The following is a 23,135-nucleotide window of genomic DNA, read 5'->3' as shown; positions in this document are numbered from 1 at the left end:
CGTAAGCATGCGCTCCAAATCCTCGGTGTGGCGCCTGATGCTCGAAGACACTTCGTTCCGCTTGGATATGAAGACAAGCAAATAATGGGTTGTTTCTGGTGGAATTTTACCAGTTGAGCTCCTTCTTTTACTTCGGCACACGGGAACCAGTGCTGGTAATGACTGATTTTGCCCTGCGGAGAAGTTGCTTTTGTCCTCGCCGGTTCTGAACGACAAAAACCTCCATGACTGTAAAGCAATACACACCCATTATGTCAAATCGGAATTGGGAAGTGTTTCCAGGGAGAAACAAGTTTTACTGCGATGGAAGGATCATAATGGCGAGAAATAATGGCGTATTTTATTTTACAGTGGTGCTCATTGTAGTAACAAGTGGACTTTTCTTTGCATTCGAGTAAGTATTGAGCCCAGTCGTTCCTTCACTTTGATCATGAGATCATAACTTGTACATATGTAACGAAAAGTTGGAAATTATATAAACACAACGATTAATCTTCTCGCAAGACAGCGGCTTAACCAAGTCAGCGATCGTTGTTTCAGTTGTATACAATTTTTTCCACCTGCGTATTAAAATAGTATACAAACAAATTTAATTTTCTCAGCTATTTTGCAAAATATTTCCCGAATTCAAGTTATTAAACTTGTTTTGTAATTTGCTTTTTAAAGTAAATAACGCATCCCTGCCTACTTCTTAGCTTTGTTTTTGTTCAAGTATCGCTTAAGATTTTATTCCTTCTTCCGTTAAGGATTTCCCGTATCAAATTGTTTTCTCGTTTGAGTTGTGATGCGTACTTGAAAGTTATAGACTATTCCGGACGTAAGCCTGATCATCTTCATGACATGCATGCGATTTTCTGAGCATAATTTTTAGAACAATAAATAAATCATACTGATTACCCTGTGACCAAACAAAGGTCCACTGAGTTACTTTGTGGCTGCCATAGTTTATTTGAAAAAGATAACTTATGGTCACATCAATTTGTGTAGAAATAATTTTTTATCAGGCGATGGATTTATGAAATACTTAAATTTCTACATTGACAGAGGGCTAACATTGTTACAGCCAAAATTTGCTGGCAACAATTAATTTTAATAGAACCTTTTGCAATCTGCTCATACTTATGGTAGCATTGAATGGCATTTGAACATTTTGTGGTTTTTGATGAATTAGTCCACAGAAACATATTTGCATAGGGTAAAAAGCCTTTTAAAATAAATGAAGGGCAAATTTATCACATGTTTGTTCTGACCTTTGGTCCATTAAAAACTCATGGGAAACATGGAGAGGTATGGGTGCTGTCTGATATTGGTCTTTTTGTGTCAGACCTTATCATGTGTATCCTCTAGGATTTATTCAAATTCTGTGAAATGTCCTTAAGAGGTTAAGTACACTGTTACTAAACAATTTTGAGAGTGGAGGAAATTGCATTTCCTTGTTTGTTAATCTTGTGATGTTCAAAATACATTTTGGTAAAACTGCAAAGAATAGAAAAATCGCCAATTTTCTATGCCACACAACACATGAAAGGGGAATGCCTGCAGCTTATGTAGTGCATAGACTTTGTTGAAGGGGGCTTTATTGGTGGGGAGGTATTCCACATGGGACTTCTTCTATCCAGTAGTACTCTGAGGTGGAAGTCAGAGTTGTGCTTGTGTGTATTAGAGAATGGTAATTTTTTTGTGTGTGTGTGTGTGTGTGTGTGTGTGTGTGTGTGTGTGTGCGTGTGCGCGCTTTAATTTGTAATTGAAACAATTTAAATATTACAGATGCACTCCTTTTAAGATCAAAATGGGAATAGCTCATAAGGATTTTGTAAGAGAACACATTCCAAAAAGGTGATTTTGTTAATCAAGTGATTGTTTGGATAAAGATTTACTTGGATTTGTCAAAAGTACCGGTAAATACATTCATCTACACTATGTTTAGCACTATTGCTATATTTGTGGCTACAGAAGTTTTGAACCAGTTTTTTTCTCCTAGTGAGTAAGATTTGTTAAAAAATAATACAATTACGAAGAAATAAGGGCAGCTCTTGCTTACTTTTGTAATTCTCATTTACACAGATGAATGAAGTATTTTTTCTGTGTAATGTGTAATGTACAGATAGATCTGAATATGTTAAATATTTAAAAATGTTTTTTTTGTAATATTTTCATTTAATTTCTATATAGACCACTTTCATAAATGGCTGCTGAATTAATATTCTTTTGTTTAAATTTAAATTAGCCCATCTGGCCTCGTTCTCCAGTACAAAATTCAAAAGCTAGAATACATTTTCTCAAGCGAGGCCAGAAGGGCTAATTTAAATTTAAACAAAAGAATATTAATCCGGCAGCCATTTATGAAAGTGGTCTATACAATGATTCAATACATTTTACAGATGTTTGGATCTCAAACTTATTTCAATTTTAAGTCCAGATTTGGTACTTTGTTTTTGGAAAGAAACTATTAACTTAAAGCAGTTTCAGGTATATACATGTAGGCCTGCATAGTTTCTTTAGGAGTAACAGTTCCCTTTCTCATTGTAAATACTGTCTTATCTGAGTAAGTTTTATGTCAGAAAATTATTTTAGGGTCTGTGAATTCTGCTCTTTCCTGCTTTTTGTCACCTTGCCAGTTCAGCTATTTTCACAACAGTTTATTTCAACACTTAATAATGCTAATTACTTAGGACTCAAAGTTTTTCACTTCCCAGATCTTATGGCAACTCTTTTACTGTCAGTCACATATTTTCTGCAGTATGATATCAGGGGTGTTAAATGAAATAACATTCCTCTGCTGATATTTTTCTTTCTTCTCATCAACTATCTACTTGATACTCTATCAATAATGTTATGAGAAATTATGTCTTGGTCACTTCTGGGATTGTAAGGGTTAGTAAAATAATGTTTTCTGTCAATAGTTGGCAGCATGGTTTGTCAGTTCAATTTACAGAAGTCAGTCTGTAGAGTTGAATAGAATTGAATTAATTTTTATGAATCTTCCTCTCTTGTTTTCTTTTGCAGTTCTCCCTACTTGTATGAGAAAGTTTCCCCAGCAGTCCCATTAATTGGAGCATGGTTATTTATATTTGTCATGTCAACATTACTTCGCACAGCTTTCAGTGATCCTGGTATAGTACCTCGAGCGTCAGCTGAAGAGGCAGCTTATATTGAAAAAACATTAGGTGAGAAAAGAAGCATAGTCACTATAGTACTATTATACTGAGTAGAGTCAGCATGAGTCACAATTAGCCAAAGTTTTGAGAAAGAGAAAGGTATCAGGATACTTCCATTTACTCTTGTTTAGTTTTTCATCTTGTGTGCTGGGTAACCTAGTTTTCCTGGTTAGTAGAACAAATTTTGCTATCTTGGAATCATTTTGGAATCTTTTGTCATGCTGTGTTGATGAGATTTCCACCTGGGTGTTGTTATCAGAAACTTCAGCTCAGTTACATGTACCCAGATAAAGACTCAGTCTTTCCTTTTTCATTTGAGTTACAAGACTAGGATGCTTTTAAAGAAAAAAATCCAGATCCGGTACTGAGATCTTGTTCAGAAAAGTATGTAACATCTCAGATTTGGGATGATTTCAAGTCATTTTGGCTTAACATGGCTGGAATCTTATTGCAACCAGTCTGACTTAGTTTTCCCTGTCCTTTCTTCCTCCAGAAACTCCTAATCAAGATTCACAAACATATAGACCTCCTCCCAGAGTAAAGGAGATCTCAATAAATGGACAAACTGTTAAACTTAAATTTTGTTTTACCTGCAAGATATTCAGACCTCCTCGAGCTTCTCATTGCAGTATGTGTGACAACTGTGTGGGTGAGTAGACAAAAAACGAGTGGAGGTTTTATTAGTAATTTGAATATATCAACAGAAGTTGAAATGGTAAACTGGCTACCGTTACGATTATAAAAGCTGACATTTCGAGCGTTAGCCCTTCGTCATTTGCTCCGACGAAGGGCTAACGCTCAAAATGTCAGCTTTTATAATTGTAACGGTGGCCAATTTACCATTTCAACTTTGTTGATATATTCAAGTTATTTCGTTACCCCCACCGAGGCAGCCCCAAACAGTTTCTTTAGAAACTATCAGCCTTTATTCATTGGTTTCATTAGTAGTTTGGTTGTTATAATCTTCATGTGGTCTCCAGGGTTTTCATTTGGCTTCAGAAATTGAGGAATTCTTTTGGTACATGTACAAGACAGACAGACAGACAGACAGAGACAAAGCTTTGCAGCAACTTTCTGACACCTCTTTTTATCAAAAGGTCGACAAAGACCTCACTGCCAGCAATCAAAACTCCGTCAAGAATTTGATCAACCAACTCATAACTAGACAAGAATTGCTGGCCACAGCAAAAAATCTCATCATAACCACTCCTAGAACTTCTCGTATTTACTTTTTACCTAAAATTCACAAACCTAACAACCCGGGTCGGCCCATTAATTGTTTCAGCTTGCAGTTGCCCTACCGAACTTATCTCCAGCTATCTAGACAAAATTATGGCTCCCATCATCAAAACTTTACCATCATATATTAAAGACAGCCAACACGCTCTTCAAATTTTTCGAGACTTTAATTTCCTTGGCCAAAACAAACTTCTTTTCACCATGGATATTACGTCTCTTTACACTGTCATTCCTAATAGTGAAGGCCTTCTGGCCCTTAAACATTTTTTAGATCAATGTACTGATAAGGAACCTAAATCTGAAACACTACTACGCTTAGCCGAACTAGTGCTCACACTCAATTGTTTTTCATTCGGAAACAACTTCTTCAAATAAACCAATGGTGTAGCCATGGGCACCAAAATGGGACCTAGCTATGCCAATCTTTTTGTAGGTTTTGTCGAACATCAATTTTTCAGCCAATACAATGGGTCCAAACCTGAACTCTACGGTTGCTACATCGACGACTGTATCAGCGCTACCTCCTCTACCAGAGAGGAGCTCACTCAATTCATAACCACAGTCAATTCTTCTCACCTGGCCCTGAAATATACCTGGGAAATTTCTGACAATTCTTTATCCTTTTTAGACATCAAAGTTTCAATTGAAGGTAACGGTTTATGCACTAGTGTGTATTACAAACCTACAGACTCGCATAATTACTTGTTATATTGGTCTTCGCATCCATCTCACGTTAAGAATTCCATTCCTTTTTCTCAGTTTCTAAGCCTTTGTTGTTTATGTAGTGATGACTCTGATTTCCACCACAAATCAGAGTCAATGTGCCAGTTTTTCGATAAACGTGGTTACCCTGTTTTTGTTGTTCAAGCGGGTTACCACCGCGTCCAACTTATTGATCGACATTCAGCACTACAAACGTCGCATAAGGAAGATTCCAACCGCCTTCCATTTACTCTCACGTTTCACCCTCACAACCACTCAGTTAAATCCATCATTCTTAAAAACTTTAAATTACTTCAAAATGATCCAGAGACAAGCACTATCTTTTTGCAGCCTCCGCTCGTTTCATTCAAATGCGACAAAAACATAGGCAATTTTTTGGTTAGAAGTTCTTTTCAGACTAATGACCAACCAGGCACTTTTAAATGCGCTCGTGCACGATGCAAAATGTGTCCTTTCATTCACAACACTGATAAAATATCGGGACCTAAACGATCCATTAAGGTCACCGATCACTTTACGTGCACCTCCACCAATGTAATCTATTGCATAACTTGTACTTATTGCAAAAAGATATACATCAGCGAAACAGGTAGAAGACTAGGTGACCGATCCCGAGAACACCTTCGAGACGTGGAAAAGAATGACAAGGACACATCGAAACCAGTCGCTAGACATTTTAATTTACCTAATCATTCTAAGCAACATATGGCAATCTGCGGTCTTTCCTTACACTTAGGTAGCACGGAAAGCCATAAAACTCTCGAACAAAAGCTCATCTTTCAAACCAGCAGTCTAAATCCCACAGGGATCAACGAACACTTTTCATTCCACTAATTTATTCGTGTTTTTCTCGTTGCCATGTTCCCACCAATAACGTAGCTCCATTTTCTGCCTTTAAAAGCACACACAACCCACAATTCCTCTATTCGCTCCGATGAAGGGCTAACGCTCGAAATGTCAGCTTTTGTAATCGTTACGGTGGCCAATTTACCATTTCAACTTTGTTGATATATCCTAATTATTTCGTTACTCCCACCGACGCAGCCCCAAACAGTTTCTTTCGAAACTATCAGCCTTTAGACAGACAGACAGACATCTTTATTTATACAGGATAGCCCCTTCAGTGTAATAAACACTGGTATCAACAGGGTCCTGTTACCCACCCATCCCACCCAGGGGAGGACATCCATAACACAATAATCTCGTACGTGGGAAATTAACGTCTCCTGCCCCTAACCCTGCAGGAGACGGGACCTCCATTTGTTTGTCCCTATCTGGAAGACTGGAATATCTAACCATTTCTTGTTGTTATAGAAAGGTAGTATATTCTTCTCAATTATTTTAAGACCCTGACTGTTGGTCCGGCTGGGGCTTGAACCCTCGACCTCCCACACAACAGTCCAGCACTCTATCCATTGAGCTAACAAGGAGGAATATTATGGAAATTTTGGGATTGTCCAGTAAGATGTTTGTATTGCAGATGTGGAGAATATTCTCTTGCATCATTATGTAGAAGTGTGCCGTCCTGGCCCCGGTTGTTCAAAGGATGGATAACACTAGAGAGCTTAAGACGTTCTTGACAACACGAACGGCAGAGAAGCCGCGTAAGACTGGATTGAGGCCTTCGTTCTTGGTGCGAAATAGGAAGGTTAAGCAGTCAACGTTTTTCAGACACAGACTTCTACCCGTGTTAACATGTCTTTGCTAAAAGATGCTTGAGATATGACCTTAATGAGCAACGAAATAAGTTTCTTTACCCCACTCTCTTGACAGAATGAATAATCCGTCAATTTATTAGGCGACTTGAAATTTACCACTTCATAGCTGTGTAAACAAAGCGAACAAACGAGTGAGCATGAAGTTTTCAGTGCATGATCTGGATGCCTAGAGGACCATTTCTCTTTTTCTAAATTCGTCAACCACAGCGAGATTTGTTATTCTTATGATTGTAGTCGGTTGCTCAAAACCTAGCATAGATGCATATGATATACAATGTGCAGTTACAAAATACAACCGATGCAGAAAGACAATCATCTATCTCATTTTGCACTTTGTTATTGTATCTAAATGTTGCTTAAGTGTCTTAATTCTAAATTATCACTCAAAGTAATTTGTGATAAGCTTAAAACCGGTTTAAAAAAATCTTAGTTCTGCATTTGATGATTCAAATGGACATGAAATCAACTGACTTAACTCACCCAGACTTGGCGAGAAAATTGTCTGCCATTGTCGAATCTCGTTTAATCTATCAATTAAGCAAAAACCACTTTACGGGCTATGAAAACGTTTTTTAATCACTTAATAAAAGCAGAAGAGCTTTTTATGGTTTTGAGTAAATAATTTATCTCCTATAAACAAAATAACAGCATATTTTTGTGGCGTCCTACCTTCAACCTGAAAAGTGGCATTCTGGCGTCTGCGACGTGACCACGCGAATGTCATGACATGCGCAGTATGTACATAGTTCATCTAATGACTTCTGGTAGGCGTTCGTGACCTCAAGAACATCTGGTGCTTAAGCTCTCTACTATCCACTGGATAACACTCTATCCGGTGGATAATGCTATACGTTTTACTAGCACTTATCCACCAGGCCCTGGTTGTTCGAAGGGTGGATAACGCTATCCACTAGATAAATCTCTATCCGGTGGATAGCGCAGTACGTTTTGGTAAGACTTATCCGCTGGATAGTGATTTATCCGTAGGATAGCATTATCCGCCCTTTGAACAACCGGAGCCAGGAAGGTATTTTTTAACATATTATATGCAACTAATATCCAGCTATTAAGTTTTCTGAAATTTCTATGGGTCAATAAATACACCAAAGCTTTGGTTGACTATTTCTCAGATTCATAGGCATTTTTAAGCTGCCTAACTCAAAATTCTATGTTTTCTTATTTTTAGAGAGATTTGACCACCACTGTCCATGGGTGAGTAGTTTGATGTGATTTTACATATTACATTAATACAAAGTTATTTTTCTGCCTTTTTTTTTATTCCACAGTTTGGCCACTAACCTTCTAAGCATGAAAACCCATTTTCCAGAATTATTTGGAGAGAGATTGTGTTTGCATGTTTGTTTGCATGGTTTTTGTGGCTGTGGAATGTATGTTATGGCCTTCTGCATACTATAATTGGCTGATAGAGGCTCTCTTCACTAGGTGGAAGAATTGGGTACCAGCAAGTTATTGAGGGCGTGGGATGGGGGGTTTCAAGCTATGGATGTGCATCCAATTTCCTGTGGAAATACCGATTGAAAGCTTTTAAATCACATTAATTTTATGATTAGGAAACTTTTAGACCTTGTTATAATTTAACCACTAGTAGGTTTTGATTAGATTACTTTTCACTATTTTCTTCTAGGTTGGGAACTGTGTAGGGAAGAGGAACTACAAGTTTTTCTTCATGTTTCTAGTTTCTCTCTCTATATACTGTTGCTATCTCTTTGCTTTTGTTGTAACTCATCTTGTAATGTGTAAGTTGAAATGTTGTCATTTACACCCTTGTTCCTATTCTTCAAATAGTATTATATTTGATTGTCCCAGTAGACAGGTCAATGTTTTCTAGATTTTCATGAAAGGATCAAATGCATTTTAGGTCTCTAATGGCACCAGACCTTTGTTTCAGCATAACATGTGAGGACTGTCTTGATTACAAAAAAAAAAGGATCGTAATAATTGCCAGGGATGTTCCTTTCTCTAGGCTAGGCAAAATAGAGTGATTTCATTTTGTGAGTTTGAATGGGACTGATAGGAAATGTATTACTGTAAAAGCCTGGAGATAAGCCGCACCCACAGATAAGCTGCACCCTGAATTAAGCAGCTCAAATTTTGGAAAAAAAACGTTTTTTAAAAGAAATCAAAAGAAATCCAAAGTTGAGTCTTGAGAAGTCTTCTTCATCCACTTTTCATCGAACATAAACTCAATATTAACACTGCAATGTAAAATACTTCAAAGTCTTACCCACAATTTTTGCACTGTAATATAATGAACATCGTTTCTACCAACTTTGACATATGATTGGTCTTTTTCTGGTATTTGTTGACAGGAATTTTTTCATTCAACACAGTTTTTCCATAGATTTTGCATTACAACAAGAACATGAGCAGAACATTCAAAGCTTAGTAACCAGCCATTAGATCGGAGGCAAAAATGAAAAACTAGACACAGGCGTCAATATTCACAGCACCTTTTTCAAATGTTCCTGCAGATAAGTTGCACCCCCAATTTCTGGGGACAGTTTTTGGAAAAAAAAGTGGGGCTTATATGCGGGCTTTTACAGTATTCAAAATGCAGAGCTATGATGTAACTCAGAAACCCTTTTTAATGCCAGCTTCTCTTTGCCAAAGCAGTTGTAGTCTTCCTAAGGCTCCCACTGTGTAGAAGAATCCAGAAATCCCAATGATCTTTTTTAGGGAGCTGCTGGTTAACAGCAAAAGTTATTAGTGACAGTTGTTATAGACCAGTAAATCCATTGGAATCATATTCAAATAATATTTGTATCTCTTTTACAGTATCCCAAGGGGAGGACAATTCATTTATTTCTGCAATGAAACAGTCACCTGCTAGATATCCTTTGAATACAATATCAGACACACAGACTGTGTCCTAGTGAAGTGAAACTATCTTCACGAATGATTTTTAAGTTATGTAAACTATACGTGAAATGTATTTGCTTTGTTATTGACATTGTGGATTAGAGGAAAAAGGGGTGGCCTTATAGCTAGCCGAGTCACTATGTTGGGGAAGGGTAGTTTTAGTGAATTGTATTTATTTTGTGTAGTGTAAAGTGACAACTGTGTGACTGTTTCATTGTCCCTTTCTGCACCAAAGAGTTTTAATGGATTGCAATGAATGTGACCTGTCAAGAAAACCTGGGCCGGGTTGTTCAAAGGTGGGTTAAGATAACCCAGGGTTACCGTGAAATTTAATTGAAGATCTGAAAGCTTTTAAATTAATTTCACTTTAATTCCATTTGTTTACAATTTGGTGATTGAATGCTCTAAGAAGAATTGGGAAAATTATCTTAAAATGGCTTTTGAACAGAGAAATATAGAAACCTGGATTAAAATTTAACCCTGGGTTAGCGCTAATCGGTCTTCGAACAACTGGGCCCTGAAGGAGGAGTTTTGACAATTCTTCTAACTCTTGTCTCTTCATGCTTGCTGAAGACTGGCTGCTAACTGATTTTTCCTTGAAAGTCTGTTATGTATCTAGTTGCCCATCAAGCAAGTAAACTTGTCAGCGCAATTGAATTCAAATGACTTCCTAACCTGCACACTTGACAAGAGAGGGTTGAAGCAAATTTTCAGGAAACTCAATTTTAAGGTGAAGGGGGAAAGTGTTCAAGCAAGCAATACCTTTGAAGAAGGAGTAGGAAAAGATAAAAATGACTGAGGATGTAATTTGATCTTGACACACAGTACTTGCATGATTTCATTTTTCATGATTTCTGATGATGTCCTTAACTTTTTGTACTATCCTAGAAGCCATTATTTGTTTTTTTTCAATCTGGTCAATAGTTGGATTGACTGGTTTTCACTCATATTTAGTTGGCTCAAATCAAACTACAAATGAGGATGTAAGTTCTCCCTTAGTATTATCAAATGTCAGGAAAGTTAAACCCTGTCCTTTTAGAACTATCACTGAATACCTGAAGGCTTTTGTCTTAAAACTCTTAGTTGCCCAGTTTTTAAAAGTTTCTTGTAGCAAAATAGTGACAGGTTGCCTATTTATTAAAAAAATACAAAAGAGTGTTGCCTGTGGCATTCAGGCTCTGCTAGGGCACAATCGAGATCCTACATTGAAATTTTTAATTTTTCTTGTGTTATGTTGGTAATGATATTTAGCTCCTTGATTTGGCAGATTAAAGGATCATTTTCCTCACGAAGTGGCCAAGGAAATGTCAATCCTTATAGTCGGGGCTCAGTATTGAAAAACTGTGCAGAAGTTCTTTGCGGACCACTTCAGCCCAGGTACATTCATTTACATTGTAGCAACTTTCACACAGCAATAATATTGGTAATAATTGTGATTCTGATAATGAAATTCTTAATGACGATGATGATGATGATGATGATGATGATGATGATGATGATGATGAGCATGATGTCTGTTGTGATGGGCTGGTTTTCAAATGGTATTTTTATCCTCACTGCCAGGGGGCAACTGTTCCAAACCACCAAATCTCAGCAAAACGTCACATAGTAGTAGTTTGCAGGCAAAATGCCATCATTTACAGTGCAGCTCAAAGATAAAGGGACCAAAATATGTCCCAAAACTAGACTGTAAGACTAGTCTTTGACAATACCGAGAGTGGATAATTTATATCAACAAAGTTGAAATGGTAAATTGACCACTGTAACGATTACAAAAGCTGACGTTTTGAGCATTAGCCCTTCGTTGGAGCAAATAGGGGAATTGTGGGTTGTGTGTGCTTTTAAAGGCAGAAAATGGAGCTACGTTATTGGTGGGAACATGGCAACAACACAGCCCGAAACAGTTTCTTTAGAAACTATCAGCCAATACCCAGAGTGGTCTGATTAGACAAACTAGATGCATCTAACAGTATACACTTATGCTTAATTAGTATTATAGGAGCTAGTTGATTGTTTTCTCTTTTAGTGAAATGGTAATTGTGAAGGTGTAGTCTGATCGTTCGGGTGAGTGTAGTTGTGAGTTGACTCTGATGATGACTTCCGCACAGGTTGTCGAAACGTCAGTCACTACCACCGACAACAGTCCTTCTCAGGACTACACTCACCCGGACGATCAGACTACACCTTCACATGTTACCCCCGGGTTCAAACCATTTACTGAAATGGTAATTGTACATCTTTGTTGGGATTATTGTTGTTGTTATTGTCTCCCAGCTGCTTTTGTTTGTTAGTTTAATCAACAGAAGAGGTGTTATTATCCCTGAACCTCCTGAATCAGACAAGTATGGGGCAGTAAGGACAACAACCACAGCACCCATGGTGAGTGATATTGATAAAGTTTATTTTACCTCTTTGTGACCGAGATGGGAGATGCTTTAATACACTTAATTAGTTGGATTATCAAGGGTCACTTCGTGGTGCATTTCTAAGTAGCTTAATCTTCTTTACCATGGCAAGGCCTAACTAACTTCAAAGAGTTGATCTTCAATTTGTGCAGAAGGATACTTTAACTTTTCTTTTTGTTTACATAATTTTTTTCAGTTTTTACTTATCTGCTAGAATTGCCCTACCTTTTGGCCAACTGAACAGGGTTATATACCATCCAAATATGGTCGTAGTAGTAGCAAGTATGATAAATAATTATTGTAAGAAATAGACAACTTTTTTGAGAGACATGTTTTGGCATGCTTATGCCGTCTTCAATCAATGAGTAACTGAACGTGAGTAATTATATAACATACAAGTAGATGAATAAAATACTTACAGTATGATGTAATACAAGAGCGGGTAGTAATTACAACGCGACACCAAACATCGAAGGTGTGAACTAAAATGCTAGAAAAGTGTTATAATGCTGTAATTGTTTGTTAAGTTCAGGTTTGATCTTATTTATATCAAAAGCTTCTTTGAGTTTTAAATCAACTGAGTTGTTAGCAGAATCCAGAATACTAAAGCAAGAAAGGGAATATTTATTCTTACAAGAAGGAGATGAGTTGAAATGCTTACAAATACGCAAGTCACGTTGTTACTCACACTCAGTTACTCCTTGATTGAAGATGGCATAAGCATGCCGAAACATGTCTCTCAAAAAAGTTGTCTATTCCATCCAAATACCTAAGTGCATGGTGTTCAAGTACATACATTATATAATCTGTGATATATCTGTTTCTTTTTTTTTTAGTCCCCCACACAGTTAGGCTCAACAAATGGTGTCAGACATGATGCCAGTAGAGGAGAGGATGAACAAAACAAGTTATTGCCCAGGGCACAAGAACAAGACAGTCTCCAAGCTGATAGTGAAAAGGGACTTGTCAAACTTAGCAGTGTGTGAACAATTACCTGTACCTATGGATCTACAGTACTGTTTTATTGTTTGTTCAGTGGAACAACTGTTAAAACATGGAATGAAGTTTCAGTATTGAGAGCTCCATCTGCTTCTGTCTGAAAGTGGAGGGTGTTGTTTGTGGGTCCCATATAATGTATCATTTTGTAGCTATAAGGGGACAGTACAAGACGGGGCATTTATGCAAAGGAAGAGGAATGGACACTACATTCAGTTAAAGCAATACACCTGTTATGAACTTCAAGCAATGATCAGCTAAATCATTAGCTCCAGTTGTTCATGTAAGAGTCCTTTGCATGTATGAAGCCATGATACCCTACATGTATGACAAGAGCTAAGTCAGGGTTTTTCTTCTGATCTCTGAGGTGAACTATTGTTGCTGACAAGTAGACAGTAGTGAAGATTAGTAGTAACTGATTCATAACATCCTCAAGTCAGAATGAAAAGGGACATCTGGAGTAGCCAGCAAAGCAATGCATGTAGAAATTGGCAGTGCTCATCTGCCTCTGGCCCTCATATGCAACCCTGCTTTATGTTTTAGTCCCAGATTATCAAACATAGAGTCTGACATCAACATCTCAATATGTAAGTCAAAACTGAAGAGTATCAACACTGACAATAACATGTATTGACAGTGGTCTATTTATAATAATTTTACCCAACCCTAATTATTTTTATGTTGTTTTACAGCAGGGAGTGCGATTTCTCTGAATTTCATCTTGAGCATTTTATTGTTGGGGAAACTGAAATGCAATACTGGTCTTGAGTAGTAAATGTCACACTACTTCAAGTGCCAGTGAAGAACATCTTGGTTCACAGAGAAGTTTATGCTCTGAACAGCTGTGGTTTATGTTCACTTGAGAATATTTCAGGCAATCATTGACAATTATTTTAGGATTTTCAAATCAGTAGGAATGTCATTAGGACATCCGTCTTAAGGAAATACATCCTCAGAGGTTGTTGCACATTTGTGGGAAATTGTGACCTTTTTTAGTGTCATTGTGGCCTGTTGATTTATAGAGGTCTCCAGTTATTGTAAGAAGTGACAAATAAATTTGAAAATGTACTCAACAGTCAAAGTTTTCTAATTTTTTAAATTAAAGTAGTGTGTTATTGTAAGTTCCTGATTAAAATAGTTACTTGAATACCTCAATCTGAACTGTTTTTGAGACTCTCTTCAATTGAAGTTCATAAAAAAAAATTTTCAGCTCAAATTCTAATAATTGGGTGCTACGGTGCCCAGTAAGGGACATCAGATGAAAAACAGCAGTGCCAGATAAGTGAGTGGCAGTGCTAGATAAATAAGTAGCACTGCTTGTTACAAAAAAGTGTTTTTCATCTGATGTCCCTTACTGGGCACTGTAGGGTGCAGATTATCTTTTAATCGTCAACTTTAATTTGAACTGGCTTTTTTTTTTGTCCAGTCCAGAGGTCATTTGACATGTACAATCCTTTGTTGGGTTACTGGCTATGCCATTTGCAGGTCTTTAAACATGCTCGCAACCTAGGAGAGAAATGTAGTGATGGAAGGGGACAAGTTTGTATGTGATCCTTAAAACCATTATGAAGCATGGAATGGGGAGTACAAATTTACAAAGCACCATGGCCACTTGTATTGTTTTATAGTATTGAATTATTTATACTGGTCATAAATTGATATCAGATAAAAATCAAAATTATGCCACATAAATACAGATGTTTACCTCACAACTCATGTTTTATTTATTTAAACACTTGTATTAATTACAAGTCACATTTTTGTTTAACACAAATACTAGTGTTGGTCTTAAATCTATTTCAACTACAAATAGTTGTCACATGTCTATCTCACAACATTTTTTTAATTATTCACACTTCCTCTTCACACTGCGAGAAAATGAAAATAAGAGATTCTTTCCCCAAAAATCAATTGAGGTGCATTGTCAAACTCGCATATTACTGCACTTAAAAGGAACTGAGACAATTTTTGGAATGGCATATCCTCATTCCGTGTATTCACTCAAAATTCACATACAAGGGATTTATTTACTGACAAACTGAGTATCATCCAAAATATCCAAACTAATCATAACTTGAGATGCAAGTTATAACCAATAATTTAATAGCATTTCCATTCACCTGATTGGAGTACATTCAATATGTTAATATTCCTTTGACACAAATGGAAATGTTTACCAGCACTACCAAAACATCCTACTTTTACAGGCCACTACAGTGTACCCAGTTTGAAGTACTTTTTACCATTTAGCTCACAATTATATTAATAATCAATTTCACTTCAAAGAACTCATAACTAATTCTCCTTACTGTCTGCCCTACAGCTCTTATGATGTTAATTCTGAGAATTTGGTATTGGATCAACTGACAATCTCAAAATTGATTTATTTCTTTATTCTCATCACTAGTGTGTTTGATGTTGTATTGGTAAATTGCAAGGAGAAATTATGTCTTGGTCACTTATGGGAGTTAAAGGGTTAACTTATTATATGAATTCCTTTTACTGATAGTTGTTGGAGGTTAGGAAAACTGAAGGCAAATATCTAAAACACTCCAACAGGGACTAAAAATAATAATAATAAAAACATTACTCTCATTATCCCTAACAGTGGTATTAATTATCATCACAGATAAATATTCCTTAGATGCCACCATCACTGCCTCCAAAAGTTGGCATTGGAGAAATAGGGGTGTAATCATTCATCAAACATGTCATCACAGCCTACAGAAGAGATACAAAAAGAGTCATTAATTCACGATCCCTGCTGTCTATCATACCATTCTCATGATGTAACTTTGGAGAATTTGGTATCAGATCAACTCGTAATTCCCTAGTTGATATTTTTCTTTATTCTCATCACTTGTCTTCTTGATATTGAATTGATATTAAATTGATATTATAACATAACCAAAGCAAACTGCACAATCTGATTGGTCAATTCAGCATCCTCCATTTTCCCATGAGTGTACGCTGCTGACGTGAGCAAATGCTAAGACTATTTTTCCGCGCACCCTTGTTTTTTCTGGTCACGTAAGATTCGTTAGATAAAAGGGAACTCTTTTGCTACAATGTATCAGTGTTGTGTTATAAAACAAATGGTAAACACCACAGCGTACACTATTGAGTTTTGGATGCACTTGGGAGGTTTGCTAAGCACTCAAGAAGCTAGAGTCACTCTCGGCTATCGCCTCACGCGACTCTTACGCTTCTTTCATGCTTAGCAACCTCCCGCGTGCATGCATAACTCAATAGTGTACGCTGTGTTGTTTACCATTTGTTAATTGTAAGGAGAAATTCTGTCTTGGTCACGCATGTGAGTGAAAGGGTTAAGTCTAAACTCAAGCCAAGTGGCCCACCCAGCCCAAGCTTATCCCAGTTTCCTAAGCATGAAATGTATCACTACCCCCCCCCCCCCCCACTCTGGACAGGAAGGTAGTCCTTTGCAAGGTTACCCCTGAGATTTCATCAGGATTCCCTGATAATTTGCCAGCATTCATTTACATTTCAGGGAGGAGAGAGGCACTAGCAGGATAGTGTACTTTGCCCAAGAACACAACACATTGACCCATTCAAGTCTTGAACCCCAAGCTCCTCCTGCAGAGTCCAGTGCACTAACCACTAGACTACTGTATCACCCACTGTCCATTTATGTGGGAATATTAAAAACAGTGTTGCACAAAAGGCTCTGCACTAACCCCTGCTTCAAATCAGAGGCTTTGGGTATGTCACATGTGGGAATGTCACATGTGGCCATATATTATGTTCAATATAGGCCATCTTTCACTTCATCATTCACAATGGAGAATGACTTTGAAGGTGTATTATAGCAAGGGCCCATGTTACGGATACAACTTACCATTATAGTCCATTTCCTGTTTTCTGCCTCCAGCCAAACCAAGGACTTGTCAGAAAGAAACACTTCATCGCTCACCTCTTCAGGTTTCCGTGGCAGGCAATGGAGAAAAACAGCTTCTTCTTTGGCAAGAGACATCAACTGACCAAAGAATGATATTAAATAAGGAATAAGTTATCTTAAGCTGTAAAAATTATTTCCCAAAAATACAATTCCTTGAGTGTGAAATAGGACTTATGGAAGATTTTCACATTGACCTAATTTACTACAACAAGATCCCACCTTGGCATCAACTTGGAAGCCTGCAAAAGATTTTAATCTGGCAGCTTTCTCTTCTTCCTGGCCCATACTGATCCATGTGTCGGTGACAATCACATCTGCTTTGGAACATGCCTCCCTGGGATCTGTCGTGAGGTTCACAGTTGTCTTATGCTAAGAAGAAGGATTGGCACTACATCATTAGAGATTAATAATAATAATAACAGTAATAATAAAATAATAATATCAATTTCTATAGCGCATTTCCATGTAGTGTTCTAATGTGCTTTACAACACTGTGTGGGGGACTTTTCCAGACTGCCAGCAGCAGTTTACAATTCATGAGGAGGAAATTTTACAGATGCCCCCTCCCCTAATTCCCAGTAAGCAGGCCAGACCACCTCACAGTAATCTCATGATGTGGGTTCTTTAACGTCCCCTGCCTAACCAAATTAACTAATTGACAGATGCAGGAGACAGGACCTCCGGCTTTACGTCCTATCCAAGAAGACAAAGCAATGTGAGTGAAGTGTCTTGCTTAAGGACACAACGTCAAGCCCCAGCCAGGACTTGAACCCAGGCTGTCTGACCCAGAGTCCAGCGCACTGACCACTGGAATACTCATGCCTCACAGATTACTGCCTATTTTTTATAGTCAACAAGCGTGGAGAGACCTCAGAACCCTACCTCCTGGGCAAAGCCTTGGGAAACTTTTGAGATTTCATTGTCTGGCTCATAACCCTAATACACAAAAGAAAACAGTATCTATTCAATATCGATATGGTAAACTAGGCATCTTAGATATCTCTTGACTGTGCGAAACAATGATGCTGCTCATTATTCTGATCTTGACATGAAACCTAGCCTCCTACGCAGATGTTCTTTGGGCTCGTCACGCAATCTTCCTCCCCATTCGTGGGGGAGGAAGATTGCGTGACAAGCCCAAAGAACGTCTGCGTAGAAGGCTCCATGAAACCAGGCTGCACAGTTCTTTTGTTCTCAGTGCCCAACATTGCCGGGAAGTTCTTCTGGTTTTGTTCTACTGGGAGGAAAGGGAAGGGTGAAGCATCTTCAATCCTGTCCACCTCAACCAAAATTTCTGATTAAGTTTTGTAATCTCCTCTAAAAAACTTTCAAATATTTAGCACTTCTCCTAGAATATTGTAGTTCATACTTCAAATAACCATTAAGAGAGTATTTCTGAGGCTTTTACTATTACAGTTTTCTAAATTCTAACATCAGTTTCCATATTCTCCATACCTTTCTCTATAGATTTCCTAAGTTAATGGTAATATAAGTATGTTTAATAAACAAGAGCTTCTTTCAGTATTTCCTTTATTGTGACCTTGATGTGTATCAGGGGTGTTATTGTGAGGAGAAATCAGTTATTAGTCCCTCTCAGAGATCGAAGGATTCACTCCAACTTGCTAAGGATTATGTTTGTAAGTGGCCCATTGCTCCCAGCAGAATGGCAAGGATTGATTTACTGCTGGAAAATTATTGATTAAATAAACATCTCTATAGAGGCTGACCAGACCTTTGGAGTTGCAATATTCAGGTGCATTCCAAATTTGGGGGCTGCCATCATAAATGAATGAATGATGTTGTTTCCATCTCCAACCCAGGCAATGGTGCGGCCCTGTAGGCTATCAAAATGTTCCTGGAACATTAAAAGAATGGGATATAGACAATACAGTAATCTCTTCAAAGAAAAAAAAAATCAATAAACATGACTGTTTCCACCAAATGTGAACAGCCTATTTTGGTTTGATGAACCTGAAACATTAAGTTAATCAATCACAGGTGTTGTAAGATGGGAGTGTGTCTCTGAGAAAGAGTCATCATAAAAATATAGCAGTTCATTACTAAAAGTTACCTGTAGGGTCAAAAGGTCTGCAAGTATCTGTATAGGGTGGAACATGTCTGATAAACCACTGCAAAAAAAAACAAAAAACAAATTTACATACCTAGAATCACAGACAGAGGTAATTTAAGGAGGAAAAAACAGGACAATTAACAGTAAAAAGTTGTGTGGGAAACGAGAAGGCAAGAGCTAGGAGGTATCATACACGATGAGCAGAGAAACCACATAGTATTGGTATGGAAAAAAATTCCAGACTGTGGTCTATATCTTAATTATTAAAAACTGGAGCATTGGATAATGCAATTCAAGACTTTTTATTGGCTTAGCCATTATGGTATATGAGCCAATATACCATAATCTAATATCTGCACATTGTAACATCCGGTTTCTTCTTACAAAATAAAGTAGAGAAGATTTTACTAATCTCTTGGGGGCATTTTTTTTAACAAAAGAATTATTCCACTCGCGCTTGATGGATATGAGATGATTATAACCAACTCGGCACTACGCACCTCGTTGGCTATCTATCATCTCATATCCAACGCGCGCTCGTGGAATAATTGTTAAATAGCTAGCCAATCAGATTTGAGAATTTAAGTTCCCCACCCAATTAGTCTCCTTCGCAGCCGCTCGGGCCAGAGTCACGCAATGCTCCCGGGGAGCGTTGCGTGACTCCGGCCCAAGCGGCTGCGAAGGAGACTACCACCCAATGAGATGCCTCAGAAAAAGAAATATATTGGGTACATTATTGAATGAACCCTTTTGCTCTAAAAATATCATTTTTTCAGTAATTCTCCTTACTGTCTGCCATACAATTCTTGTGAAGCTAGTTCTGAGAATTTTATATAGGATCAGCTAATAATCCCCTAATTGATATTTTAACATTATTCTGACTCATCACTTTCCAGCTTGATGTTATTCTTGTATTGTAATGAGAAATTCTAGCTTGGTCACTTGTGGAAGTTGACCCTTTGAACAGGCACTAAGATTGACTAATTTCTCCTTAAAAATATTATCACCGCTGAATCAAACATTAATGTCATGAGAATTAAGGAAATGATCACCAACTAAACAAGCTATTGATTGTTAAACAAATTCTCCTTGTCAGCACCTTAGGAAATGTTTGGACAATAGTATGGAGAATATATGTATACTGATGTTTGGGTATAAAGAGTTAAAGGGTTAGGAGAATGACTTTTATAGGAAAATTTATTACTTGACGAGGGAATTCCACATTAGATAGTATGCGAAATTGATATCGCACGAATCACAAAGCGATAAGTGCGATATTAGTTTTCAAATGCAATTTAACGCTGAATTCACAAGTCAAGTATGGATTTTCCTTGAATTGCATAATTGAATAGAAATAAGAAAATAAACAAAACAACATTACTTATAGTTGTTATACATGTATACATAGATGTCAAACATTATTACTTAGCCTTGTTTTCAACTCGCAATTCCTTGCTAAATACCTTGCTTCGTTAACCAATCAGAAAGCAAGATTTTATTCAAAGATGCAATTCTAAGCCAAATGTACCATGTTCATTGGCATTAGACCCTGAATCAAGGTACCTGATGACTGGAATAGTGGCATGTTCTGCCATTACTTCAAGATCATTTTGTTCATATACCCTTGCCAAGATAAAATCACAGAATCCTGAAAGAACCCTGTAAAAGACCAATGATAAAAAAGTAAGAAATAGAATATTGATAACAAAACATAATAAAAATAATGATTATATTAATTTAATAATGATGAGATAACAAACTTATTTGAAAATCATGTTCAGCCATTTTCCATGGCTCCCTTCACCCTCACTCAACTTCCATAACTTTCCAGGATTGTAGTTGAAAATGAGAAATTATGAGATTAGTTTTCCACAGCCTTCAAAGATTTCCATAGCTGGTGCAAATCCTGAAGAATTTGATACCCTCGCATGTTTTTCCTTACAGACAACCAGTATCACAATGACTATGTTTCATAAGAAAAGGAATGGTATTAATGTACTGAGGTATTCATTCCAAGGCTGGTTTCTTATTTCCAACATCCATTCAAATAGAAATCAAATCAATTATTTGCACTGTCTCCCATACATTTCTTATAATTTTAACTTTGAGAATTTTAGTTGATATTTTTCTATCTTCTTCTTACTTGTCTATTTGAAAATATAGCTACAATGTTAGGAGAATTTCATTTCTGGTCACTCCATGAGTGAAAGAGTTAGAAGAGGAATGGTATATTGTGAAAATCTGAGTGTGTTATTTATAGATGACCAAAAAACAGCTTTATCAATGGACTTCAGAAATATAAGTTAATTAAATTTAAACATGACCTTCAGAGATTTTGTACACATACTTGGCTGTGTCTATTGTTGATTCATTGACTCCAAGATGAATATCACTCTCTGTGAGAACAACAGAATGTCCTCCAAGAAGGGCAAGACCTGAAATTTTTGGAAAAGTAAAATAAGGCGAACTGAAGATTTTTGCAACCTATATTTCAGCCTTTGCTGAAAAATCCATCAATACCTTACCAGTTTCTGTCGAAACTCTTGTCCTTGTGCTACGCTTCTGGAAAATAAGAGCAGCTGATTTGCCTTCTAACAGACGCACTGTCTGAAAAAAAAAAATGAAAAAAGAAGAGCTTACTATGAACCGAAATTATTTGTGCTCTACATGTTTTCATTGCTGCTTGTCAAATGTAAAGTTTACTAAAGAAACACCAAAGCATCTTGATTTTGGTCATATATAAGCGTACACTGTAACCCAATTATCGACCATTGTTGAAATGCATCAGTTCGTCAAGATTCACCATGTTTGGAAAAGGTTAAAAACAAATATGTCGGGAATGTTATGAAGGAAAACTATAAAAATACAACAACATTTAAAAAGAAAAATCAAGTGGACTCTGATTCCACAAATTATCCAGAATCTATTTTACAGAATCTATTTAAGTACATCTAATTCAATCTTAATTGAATCTAAGTAAAACCTACCTCATTCCCATATTTAATTCTTTGCTTTAGATCAGCTGCAGTCCAGAGTAGATATCCAATCTCATCACTAGTGAAGTCTCTCAGAGTAAGGAGATCCTTCCCCACAACAGATGGAAATCCATGACTATGGAGAGTTGAAAGCTTCAATGTTTTTCTTTGACAATTCATTTTATTTACCCTTAAACTCCCATAAGTGACCAAGACAGAATTTCTCCTTACAATAATTATCAATACAATATCAAGCAGACATGTGATGAGAATATAGAAAAATAACAATAGGGGGATTTAATGTTGATCAAGTATCAAATTCTCCACACTTAAGTCACAAGAATTATATGGCAGACACTAAGGAGAATTACAAATGAGATCCTGAGAGTCAAAGGGTTATTAATTCCTGAAATCTCCAAAAAATTTTTGCTTTATCTTATTTCAGCCATTATCGAAAAAAAAAGAATGGAAAAAGTTCTCTAAAACTAACCAGTTTTTTTGATGAATTTTTTTTTAAAAAGAGATTCTAAAATCAGTTTTTTCAATTAATGAGGAGGGCAAATATATCAATGAACTATAAGAAGCTAATATAATTAATTAATTAATTAATTGAAAAGAACTTGTAAAGCACAATTTTATACACTAAGAGATTGAAAGTGTAAAAGAATAGGAACTTCAGGTGCTGGGAAATCATGTTCTTTTTCATCGACCACGAAAACCGACAATTCTTGATATTGTAATTTATTAATGTCTTCAACCCTATCAAGGTGTGCTCAGAACAAATTATCGACCACGAGAGGGCCGGCAGGGCAATAGAAATATCCTTGATTGATCTTTTAAATACCTTGTGCCACAATGTCTCTTTGAAGAAAGAGCTCCTGTTATTCTGGAATGACCATTAAAAGATTCTTTTCCACTGATAGCTCCCGAAATAGAAGAACAAATTCGAAAGCAGCTTCGAAGCAAACGATTGGAAGCCATTTTGATTAAACTGTTCAGAACCGACGTGTCACGAAAATTCACGATAATTCACGAACTACACGAATTTTTTTTG

At 36.9% G+C, this 23,135-nt stretch overlaps 2 protein-coding genes across 3 annotated transcripts; one reads left to right on the top strand and one right to left on the bottom strand.

Moving 5' to 3' along the window:
• The first annotated feature begins 17 nt into the window (after positions 1-17).
• LOC111322427 (palmitoyltransferase ZDHHC14) lies at positions 18-14,192 on the top strand. Its single transcript, XM_022925519.2, has 10 exons — positions 18-394; positions 3,007-3,167; positions 3,652-3,807; positions 8,025-8,050; positions 8,484-8,595; positions 9,635-9,689; positions 10,599-10,701; positions 10,986-11,095; positions 12,010-12,097; positions 12,960-14,192. Exons 1-10 carry the CDS (start codon positions 225-227, stop codon positions 13,107-13,109), a joined length of 1,131 nt encoding a protein of 376 aa, XP_022781254.1. The 5' UTR covers positions 18-224; the 3' UTR covers positions 13,110-14,192.
• A 627-nt stretch (positions 14,193-14,819) lies between these two features.
• Positions 14,820-23,105, bottom strand: LOC111323095 (ornithine transcarbamylase, mitochondrial). Of its 2 annotated transcripts, XM_022926387.2 has the most exons (11): positions 22,926-23,104; positions 22,094-22,217; positions 21,632-21,713; positions 21,454-21,541; positions 20,670-20,765; positions 19,107-19,164; positions 18,768-18,890; positions 17,918-17,971; positions 17,255-17,404; positions 16,976-17,113; positions 14,820-15,840 (listed from the first exon to the last, which is right to left on the bottom strand). In XM_022926387.2, the coding sequence occupies exons 1-11, from the start codon at positions 23,060-23,062 to the stop codon at positions 15,760-15,762; spliced, it is 1,131 nt and encodes a 376-aa protein (XP_022782122.2). In that variant the 5' UTR covers positions 23,063-23,104; the 3' UTR covers positions 14,820-15,759. The 2 variants fall into 2 exon arrangements, with proteins under 2 accessions (XP_022782122.2, XP_088585664.1); XM_088729538.1 differs by lacking the exon at positions 17,918-17,971 and having other exon boundaries at positions 22,926-23,105.
• Positions 23,106-23,135: the final 30 nt, after the last annotated feature.

Source organism: Stylophora pistillata, chromosome 8 (assembly GCF_964205215.1).
Source record: "Stylophora pistillata chromosome 8, jaStyPist1.2, whole genome shotgun sequence".
Classification (NCBI taxonomy): domain Eukaryota; kingdom Metazoa; phylum Cnidaria; class Anthozoa; order Scleractinia; family Pocilloporidae; genus Stylophora; species Stylophora pistillata.
Note: the sequence above shows the minus strand (reverse complement) of the source record. Positions and strands in the feature narration are given on the sequence as shown.